Genomic DNA, 10,714 nt, shown 5'->3' with positions numbered 1-10,714 from the left:
TGGTAGCCCCTACAACAAAGAATTTTCTGGCCCAAAATGTCCATAGTACTGAGGTCAAGAAACTAACAGAAATATAAACTAGTTTATATTATGAAGTGAAAATATCAAGACCTTCCCTTATGGTTGGCACTTGGCAGGTATACAGAACCACAGTATCACATAACCAATTTGACACTCAAAAAAACCCAACAATTAAATGTTAGTTCATGACTTTTATTAACTCATATACAATTACTTGTCTTCTGGTTTATTGAAGCAGTAAGTTAGACAACATTTGCCACAATAATGTCTATCAAAGTGGCTGGCCATAAAAACTCCAGCACCACATTCATCTGAAGGACACTCCCGACGAAGGCGACTAATTTTGCCATTCTCATCCACCTGGAAAGTACAAATCTGCTGTAAGATAATTTTTACAACATATTCTGAAGTCTAATGTAAGTGACTCAAAATACTTAAGCTTTTAACCACAAAATGCTGGTAGTTTTTACTGCTTGTAAACCAAAGCACCCCAAATTCTCATATTAATTGTTACTGCAACATGCAAGTTCAGAAGTATTGGGACTGTCATACATTAAAGGCCAGCTTCTTGAGCTGGTAAATGCAGCAAAGACCTGAACCCAGATCTGACTTTAACTCAGAACCCTAGTTTAGAATAAGCAGTTAAAAGTGACCCTCTTTATATAAGCTCCTTCAAATACCAAACAGGAGAAAAACTCAGAAACTTTGAAATTCTCATTTCTGGAATACCTCATTTAAACCACAAGTATTGAATCTCTTCAATGATGAAAAAATAAATAAAATAAACCAAAAGTACGTGATACCAGCTATTCAAGTCAGATTACTCCATAAGAAAATGTTGACAAGTTACTATAAGGATTAAGTTTCAAATAAACCATAACTTTGCTGATATTCTGCCCATCACCTTAAAATGGCTCACCTTATAGTATTTCAGGACAGCCAACTTAACCTTCTTTCTCTTATGCTTATTCTTCTTGGGAGTGGTGTAAGACTTCTTCTTCCTTTTCTTAGCACCACCACGAAGTCTCAACACAAGATGAAGAGTGGACTCCTATTAATGGATCAGAGGATGAAAGAGGCTTTCATGCTGCATTAATGCTGGACAAACATGCATCTTCTAATACAACAGTAGTACACAATACCACCTATGAAGGAGCCTTGACCCCTGCCCCCAAAAAAGTATCTGATCGTTTTAACTATTAGTTTATATGGAGATTAAAGAACACATTAAATTACACCATGGAATGCAACCTGCAAAATCCAGAACTTGAGCTTATAGCAGTGCTTCTTCAACATTAGTGTAGCAGTTACCTAGGAATCTATTGCTAATCTCCCCACTTTTGTGTGTCAAAATTTTCAAAATGAGACTTATTTTTTAGCTATGCTTTCCTGTAAACAGACCTTTTGAATGTTGTAGTCAGACAAAGTACGTCCATCTTCCAGTTGCTTGCCAGCAAAAATCAGTCTTTGCTGATCAGGAGGAATTCCTAATTAAAAAACCAAAAAAAAAAAAAAGGGTCACAGCAGAACAAGCCTGTGTGCTCCAGACTCACAAAGTAACCCTGAATCAAATAAACGGTACTAACAGCTGCCACTGAGGTCTTACTACAGGCTAAGCATGGTTCTAAATGTCTGCAGACTTTACTACATTTTATCTTAAAAATAATGTGTTAATACATTAATCTTTATTTTACAGATGAGGAAACAGGTATAGAGAATTTAAAAACTTGTCCACATTCACCTAAGTGAAACGTATCGCAGGGATCCAATCTAGGCAGCTTGGATCTATGCACATAAGCATTCATTGTGTTATTCAAATAGTATTTCACTTTGTCAATCTGACCCCTTTTTCTTTCCAGCCCACCAACAGCAGATATGCCTAGGTAGACTGGCAGCCCTACAGGTTAATTTTCCTAAACTACAAAATATTACTTGCCTTCCTTATCCTGGATCTTGGCCTTTACATTTTCTATTGTATCTGAAGGTTCGACCTATTAGTTTTAAAATACAAGCACATTGGTTAGACAATACAGAACTACAATTAACTCACTTAATTCGACAGTTACCACAGAACCGACTGGGTGGTGGGGCTGAAGCCTACTCAGTCAAGCTCATCACCCACCCCGTGGGCAACCTCCCAGGACTGCTAACATCCCCTCTCCAGCCTAGGCAGGCGCCGCTGCTGGGCCACACGTGCTCGCGCCCGCCGGCCGGGAGCGACCTCTTCCGCGCCGCAGGTCCCCTGCTTTGGCTGCTTGGCCAGAACCACTCTAAGCGTGGAAAAGCTGCCCTTGCTCAGCAAACTACCCTCAATTCTGGGCCAGGCTTCAGAACTCAAATTCGGAATCACGTTCTAAGGCTTGGAAAACGGCGCCGGCCCCCAAATCCACCTCGGGACCTTAGTCAGGCCTTGGCTTCCCCACACCACCTGGCCCGTACCTCGAGAGTGATAGTCTTCCCTGTAAGGGTTTTTACGAAAATCTGCATCTTGGTGGCGGTTCCACCTGAAATTGAGGGAAAAGAAGAGATGGATTAGACCTGGAGACACACGAGAAAGCGACGTTTATGGGTCGCTGGCCGCGGACCGGTCCACGAGCAAACACTCACCGCAGATGGCGGACCCGAAAGGAAGAGCGCCGCGCCGACCCACGGGGTTTCCCGGAGCCGCCGCCGAGGGTCCCACCCTTAGGCGACCACACAAATGCCTGACTGTTGTCAGAGCGACTGTCTAACCCAGTGCCAGACTAGGTTGTGAAACTCACTTCTCTGTAGCCCTCGGCTTATTTCTCACTTTAGCCTTCAGAATGCTCTCGAAATGGTAGGTTTAAACAACTTTAAATTTTTTTTTTTTTTTTTAAGTTTTTCCCATACAGTCGACGTGGCTAAGAGGGTCTTTAAAAAGTGGTGGGTTGGGAGGGGCACACTGGGAAAAAGGGAGGAAATGGAATTGTATTCTGGGAATTGTAGTTTTGCATTGCTTTCTTCGAGCTAGGACTACTTGTCCCAAGATGCAGTTCCACACCCCCGGATTCCCTAGTTACTGTCTCTAAGCACAGGTTGCAGAAAAGGGATTCAGGTGAGGACGGGAGGAAGGACGCAGCAGAACAATGGTTTCGGGGAGGGTGGGGACGGCGGAAATGACTAGGAAGAAGGGTTAAGGGGCGAGAAAGGGGTGTGGGAAACGAGAGCGTCGCTTGCCGATTTACAGAGCTGGTGAGGGGCGGAGGATCAGCGATCTACCGGACACTCCCCGGACCTCCCGGGGAAGGGAATCCCAGTGGCCTACTCCAGGCAGACTGAGAAATAGGTGAAATCTTCAGAAACGGGGATTCAGTCTTTTCTTGCGTGTAGCCCTCCCCGCCTTCAACCCCGCAAGTCTCTCATAGCCTAAGGAAGGTTCTGCGTCTGGTGTGTCACTCCTTAGTGTGAAACCGTTTAATATATTGAAAATCTGAGGAGTTTTCAAATTTTAAAATGAAGCCATAAGGAAAAGAAACTTGCAGAATGGTTATTTAGTAGTAGAATTTCCAAGTTTGGACATTGGGAGTGTTGGTGAAGGTCCTGAGAGAAAGTTTTTGGAGTATGTTTAGGGTGCTCTCCTGGCAAGGCAGGCCAATTAAAAGCAAGTTACACTCTTTCCCTTTCCTTTCTCCATGCCACAAACCAAAGTCCTTTCTAATGTACCCTCTTAATGTCTTCTGTACGTATCTATCCATCCTCTGCATCCCCAACCCCAAATTCAGACCCTAATTTTCTCCTGGAGGGATTCAGAATCTAACATCCTTACCTGTCTCCAGTCTTTCCCCCTTTCTAACCCACTTTCACTATTGCTTCCAAAATATTCATTCTAAAATGTAAAAATGATTGTGTCATTATTCTACTTCAAATATTTCACCTTCAGGATAAAATACAAATTTTTTAGAATGACATTCAGTCTCTGCCATCCTTACAGCCTAATCTGCTAAACCCAATACTCACTTTACATTTTACTAACATTGAGCTAATTGAAGTTCCTGACTTATGCCCTCTAATGCCTTGGCACTTTTGGGGAATCCATTCATTCCCTCTACCTGGAACATTCTTCATCCCATAGTCTGCCAACTAGTGTCCACTTTTACAACAAAACTTCTTAAAGAGTTGTTTGTACTTACTGTCTTCAATCTTTACCTTCCATTGACTAAACCTACTCTTGTCAGGCTTTTGTCCCCACCGTTGAGATGGAATAGCTCTTGTAATGGTCACTAATGACCTCCATGTTGCTAAATTCAATAGTCATTTCATGTTATTTGTTCTGTCAGCAGCATTTGACACAGCTGATCATTCCCTCCCTCTGTGAAACACTTAATCTCACCTCCAGGTTACCTATTTCACTTCTATTAGCCCAGATGCTCTTTTCCAGGCTCTTTTGCTGCTTCGTCTCGATCTGCCAGACTTCTAAACTTGGAGTGCCCCTAAGGCCCAGTCTCTGCTTTGTTTACATTGCCCCCAACCACATTTTGTCTAATTTTTAAATACCACTTATATGCAAATGATTCATAAACTTCCCTGTCTCTCAGGCCACTTATCAGCTTCACATATCTAGCTGTCTACTCAACATCTCTAATGGGCCAGGCTTTGTGGCTCATGCCTGTATCCTAGCACTGTGGGAGGCTGAGGCAGGAGGATCGCTTCAGGCCAGGAGTTTGAGATCAGCCTGAACAAGAGTGAGACCTCGTGTCTACAAAAAAATAGAAAAAATTAGCTGGGTGACTAAAAATAGAAAACAATTAACTGGGCGTGGTGGTCCATGCCTGTAGTCCCAGCTACTCGGGAGGCTGAGGCAGTAGGATTGCTTAAGCCCAGGAGTTTGAGGTTGCTGTGAGCTAGGCTGACTCCGTGGCACTCTAGCCTGAGCAACAGAGTGAGACTCTGTCTCAAAAACAAAACAAAACAAAAAATCTCTAATGGGCAAGTCCCAAACTCCTGATTTCATGAAAATATTCTTCTCATTTCCATATATAGCAGTTCCCATTTGTCCAGTCACTAAGGCTAAAAACTTTATTGTCATCCTTAACTACTCTTTTATATCCCACATCTAATCCCTCAGCAAATCTTGGCTTTATTTTTAAAATATGTGCAGAACACTTCTCACTACCTCCACTGTTACCACCCTGATTCAAGCCACCATCATCTTTTGCCCAGTTTATTGAAGTAGCTTCCTGACAGTACTTTCAGCTTTGACCCTTGTCTCCTAAAATATATTCTCCACAGAACAGCAGGAGCAATTCTTTAAAATGTAAGTCAGCTGTCACTCTCCTGCACACAGCCCTGCAGTGGCTTCCCACTTCACTCAGAGTAAAGCCTAAATTCCTATAGGGGAGGCTGTTGCTCCAGCACTGAAGCAAGGGGAGGCCACAGTCCAGCTGGTTGCTCCTCTTGCCAAGTCTGCCCAGGGAAAGGGACATCCTCAAGGCCCTACATCCTACGCAATCTGGCAGTAACCTCTCTGACTTCATTTCTTCTCTCCCTTTCTCATTCTCTTCTAGCCCCATGGGCCTTCTTGCTGTCCCTCAAACATGCTGTCCCACCTCAAGGTCTTTGGACTTGCTGTTCCCTTCACCTCAACCATTCTTCCGGGAATCTACATGACCTACTTTTTTCAGGTTTCTGAAATGTAACCTTATCACTCTTTCCTGACTTAACTGCTTTATATAAAATAGCACTCTCCCACCTTCCTTACTCTTTCCTCCATACCCTGTTTTATTTTTCTCCATACAACGTACCCCCGTCTGCCGTATTATATTTTTTACTGATCTGTTATCTGCCTGTCTATACTTGAATGTAACCTTTGTAAAGTTAGGGACTTTGTTTTATTTTTTTAAGACAGGGTCTCACTCTGTTGCCCAGGGTAGAGTGTAGTGGCATCATCATAGCTCACTGCAACCTCAAACTCCTGGGCTCAAGTGATCCTCCCTTCTCACCTTCCTGAGTAATTGGGACTACAGGCATGTGCTACCATGTCCGGCTAATTTTTTCTATGTTTTTGTAAAGATAGGGTCTTACTCTTGCTCAGGCTGGTCTTGAACTCCTGGCCTCAAGTGATCCTCCAGGAACCGGGATTTTATCCTATAGTTACTAGGAAGCCACTGGTGTTTAGAAATGACCCTCACTCCCCAATGATTACACTCATTCCTTCCTTCTTTGACTTTTATCTTTTGCTATTTGAAATTACATTATTTATTTATTTATTTATTTATAATCTGTCTCCTCTACTAGATTGTAAACCCAAGGAGTCAAGGATTTTATCTTAGTTGTTGCTGATTTCCTAGGTGTGAAACACTGCATAGTGCTTAGTAGACACTCAATAAATACTGGCTGAATGAATGAATAAACAAATTGATTTCTCATTTAGGAAAACTGTTGATCCATTTATGGGTTATTATCTTGTTGGACCTACTTTATGTTCATATATAAATTGACTTTTATGTTATCCAGTTCAACATGAAGATAAATTTGGTCTTTTAAACTTCAAAATTATTTTGGTGTTTCCTCTTCTATATATGACCTATAGGCAGTATCTACAGGCTGTATATGTTATTTCAGATAACCAAGTATTAATTTTGTTGCCAAAATATAGGAAATTTGATTTAGACATTTATAATAGTGAAATGTCCAGCATTGGGGGAATAGTTAAATAAAAATTATGGAATATCATACCATGAAATACTATGCAATCTTTTAGAAGTGATGTCTTTGAAACTACTTAACAACATGGTAAAATGCTTTTAATATTAAGTGAAAAAAATTAGGATACACAACTGAATATAGAGTCTGATCCCAATTTTCAAATTATAAAGACTGGAAGGAAATATTCCAAAATATAAATAGTGGTTATCTTTGAGTAGTGGGATTCTGGATGATTTTTGGTTTTTGTCCGTTAATTTTCTTTGGTTTATAGTTTCCAAATTTTATACAATGACTATATGCTTCTGTAACTGGGAGAAAAGTTAAAACGTTTTGCCTTGACAGCCATTTTTAAGCAAAGCCAAGGGTTCTCTTTGCTGTTAATGTGAATAGATCTTAGGAACCAACTTCTATATCCTGTATCCAACTTGGTTGGATAATGATTCTTTACTAAAAGCAGTGTAATGTAGCTGCTTGAAAACTATACTTTGAGAGATACCATTTGACATCATTGATGGATGGATTTTAGCAGAAGTCCTGACCTCTTACTCTGTGGTTATCTTTCATAATAAAGATGAGAATTTTAATAGAAGTTATTATAAATAATAATTTATAGCTATTGCATGCCAGATGACTATGACTGGGCCAGGTAGGCACTGGAGTAGAGAAATATTTGACCTTGTTTGTATCATCAGAAGGCTTACAAACTAGCTATCCCACATGAAACAAATGAAATACTAAACCTTTTATTAGAAAGTATTGAGTTAAACATAAGAAACCATCATATGATACATATGAGAGGATTTGTGGTTGGTTAGGAAGAGAAGAGCTCTTAATTGACTGGTGTTTGGTACGTCTATCCCATAGGTGCTATAGCACATGCAGTAGAATACCATAGACCTTTAATTCATAGGTTGAAATATTTATCTCAGAGACAAATCCGTGGGAATTTTTTTTTCTGAAACAAACATTTTTTAGATCAGTATTTGACTTAATTTTTTTAAACCTTTGGATTAATTGATGGTCTTTTTTTCTTTCAGGCTTACTGAAGTATTGGCTTTGTTGCAAAAGCAGGTCAAGATTTAACTTTTCTCTGGTGAACAAGTGTACAGAGTGTGACATATGTCAGTCCAAGAAATAAATAAACATGCAGTTCTCCCTCCTATCATTAGTAGAAGTGACAAGGAATTTTTGGAAAATATGCAAAGATACATTATTACAGAAACTGAAAGAGTGGGCTGTAATGAGGAAGGACCTGCTGATGAATATTACATCATATACCGAAACGTTTTTGATAAGGTATCATAATGCTTTTAAGACAATGAAGTTTTCATGAGAGTGGAAGTGATCTGTCTTGCCAACTAATATTCCTGCCTTAGTAACACCACTGCTTGGTTGACCACATTCTATTTGTCAGTTTTGAGAAGTTCATCCAATTTGTCAGAAAGATGAATGGGGAAATGCAGTGCTGCCTTTTTATTACCTGACTGTTATTGAATGTTTCAGTTATTTTAGCTTAAGAGCAGGCCTTTAGTTTTTGATCAACAACCTGGCTGTGCCCTCTGATAATAATTTTAACCCTTCCATTTGAAGGTATCGCCTGAATTGTTAGGAACTGGGCTGCAAGCAGGAAGCTGGTAATTCCTTGTTGTTTTGGATTGTTTTGTGATGCTATGATTACAGTCTTGGTTTAGGCTGGGCACGGTGGCTTGCAGTTGTCATCTCAGCACTCTGGGAGGCCGAGGCAAGAGGATCACTTGAAGCCAGCCTGGGCAAAATAGCAAGATCCTGCCTCTATAAAAAAAATTTTTTTAAATTAGCCAGGCGTGGTGGTGTAGTCCCAGGTACTTGGGAGGCTGAATCAGGGGAGGATTGCTTGAGCTTAGGAGTTCAAGGCTGCAGTGAGCTATGATAGAGGCTTTACATTCCATCGTGGGCCACAGAGTCAGACCCTGTCTCTAAAAATATATTTTTTTTAAATCTTGGTTTAGATTTGATCTAGCATGTTAAATTGAGACCCTTTATAGATTAGAGGTCTTAGGCATGGTAACAAGGGGTTTGACTGGACTTAACATTGGAAATATGGAGATGAGCTTAGAAAATGCTATGACTTTATATATTTGATTTTGCTTCTTAAGGTTTTAGAAATACCTGTTTTCCATATAAACAATTGCAATTTGCCTACAAATCCTAATCTTTTTACCTAGCTTTTTTTTACACCCCCCCCCACCTCGCCTTTGGAAGATACCGTGACAGTAAAATAAGTCAATTCAGCATCCTTTCCTCCTTGCTTGGAGGTAGTACTTACCTTAAGATTTCAGTAAACTATTGGTTTCTTAAGTAAAACATCCACAGGCAAAAGAGGAATTCAGTCTTGTGTTTAATTTTTACACATTACATGCCATAAGTCTTACTCTAAATAAAAACCTAGTGCCTCATTCAAAAAGAAAGTGAGCTCAAAATAATGATATGTACCAGTGGAATTAAGAAAATAGATACATATCCATAAGTGTATAAAATAGAGAACAGAGTCTTTTTTTCCTTTTAAGTTATCCAGAAAATTTATCTTTAAGAATTGATACATTGGCATGTTAGCTTCATTTTATATGTTGTTACAATCAATGATATTGTTCTTGGTGTTTTAGTTATTAAGGAATATATTACATGAATGTTTAAATAATGGTAGTATCTTAATAGATTTCATAAATATCAAGAGTCACGCTGAGACTCTACCTGTGTGAAATCAGCAAAGGAAAGTTATCATAACTGTGACCTGCAGATTCTTTGCATGCCCCAGTGCTAACACTTGTCAGAATTTTTCTGTTTTTCTTTTTTTTCCTCACCTGCAGTTCCGTGAAAGAATTTTTCTTACATGAAGAATTGTCTGCTTTAAATTAGTATATAGTGAAGTCATTTTGGAGGTAGCATTGGTAAATTTAATTCTTAGAGAAAACACATGGGATTAAATAAAAAACCATACCTATTAATACATCTATAGTCCATGCTTCTTTTCTCCCCACCCTTCAAGATTTCCATTTGGACCATTTGCACATTGTGTAATTGTAAATTGTACATTGGCACTTTGTTAAGAATCCTATTCTTCAGGATTGAGAGGGGATCAGAAATGGAAATCATTTGGTACTTAGAGAAAATTTTCTTCTAGCTTTTCAATAACAGATAATCTGCCTCTTTCAATTTCACATTATTTTAGCACATTTGATTGTTAATGAATTATTAATGACTGTCTTTTCTGATCTTCCTACTTTCTTGAAAGGATGTAGTTGGGCAGAAAATAAAAGTGTCAACTTGCAACTCTGGGTACTTGGAACCAAAGAACAAATAGCAAATTGTGTTTAAAATCAAACGTAGATGGTTTGACCTGGAGAATCACGTCCGAGTCGAAGCAAGGAGAGCCTGAGACTCATACCAAGAGTTGGGGGTAAATTGTAGAGCAAGCCAAGAACCTAGTAACCAAACAAGAACAAAGCTAGGAGGATTGAGCCTTTATAGAAATGGTTGACAACCATTTGTCTCTATGGAGACAACTGGACTCTGGAAAGTGGCTGGCCTTTTGTATCCCTGTAGTGTGTTGTACAAATAGTTCACATCTGTATTTAGGAGCTTAGGTAGAATGAATACCATTCCTCTTCTTTCTCAGACTCCTGTGCCAGGTAATTATAGCTATGGTTTTCTTGGGTTTAATGGCAGCCTTAATATAGGGGTCTCAAACTCAAATGACTGCAGAGGCCAGGCAAGTGGTGTAAAAGAGTTAAGTGGGCTGGCTATAAGAGAATAAGGAATGGTGAGGCACTTTGGTAAAATGAAAAACCAATGTAATCTAAAGCTTCTGTTATTGTCATTAAGGAATGGGAGTTCCATGTTGCCAGATTTTTCAGAGTTTTAAGAGAAGCTGAAAATACCTTTTTGGAAATCTCCTAAGTTTAAAGTATTTTGTGGGTCAAGCAAAATTGCCAGCTGTTTTATGCTGGTTTGTAGCATGCTGGTTTGCATCCTCTAATGCATTTTCTGG

General features: G+C 39.6%; 2 protein-coding genes across 4 annotated transcripts in view; one reads left to right on the top strand and one right to left on the bottom strand.

Moving 5' to 3' along the window:
* Positions 1 to 197: 197 nt before the first annotated feature.
* On the bottom strand, positions 198 to 2,718 carry RPS27A (ribosomal protein S27a). The gene is made up of 6 exons (XM_045549619.1): positions 2,629 to 2,718; positions 2,461 to 2,525; positions 1,958 to 2,012; positions 1,423 to 1,508; positions 941 to 1,072; positions 198 to 381 (listed from the first exon to the last, which is right to left on the bottom strand). Exons 2-6 carry the CDS (start codon positions 2,506 to 2,508, stop codon positions 232 to 234), a joined length of 471 nt encoding a protein of 156 aa, XP_045405575.1. The 5' UTR covers positions 2,509 to 2,525; positions 2,629 to 2,718; the 3' UTR covers positions 198 to 231.
* A 254-nt stretch (positions 2,719 to 2,972) lies between these two features.
* Positions 2,973 to 10,714, top strand: part of CLHC1 (clathrin heavy chain linker domain containing 1) — a 30,982-nt gene continuing 23,240 nt past the window's right edge. The window contains exons 1-2 of one of the 3 annotated variants that reach the window (XM_045549616.1): positions 2,973 to 3,097; positions 7,725 to 7,983. In XM_045549616.1, the coding sequence (XP_045405572.1) occupies positions 7,807 to 7,983 (177 nt within the window). In that variant the 5' untranslated portion in view covers positions 2,973 to 3,097; positions 7,725 to 7,806. The other 2 variants (XM_045549617.1, XM_045549618.1) reach the window with 2 other exon arrangements.

Source organism: Lemur catta, chromosome 4 (assembly GCF_020740605.2).
Source record: "Lemur catta isolate mLemCat1 chromosome 4, mLemCat1.pri, whole genome shotgun sequence".
NCBI lineage: Eukaryota > Metazoa > Chordata > Mammalia > Primates > Lemuridae > Lemur > Lemur catta.
Note: the sequence above shows the minus strand (reverse complement) of the source record. Positions and strands in the feature narration are given on the sequence as shown.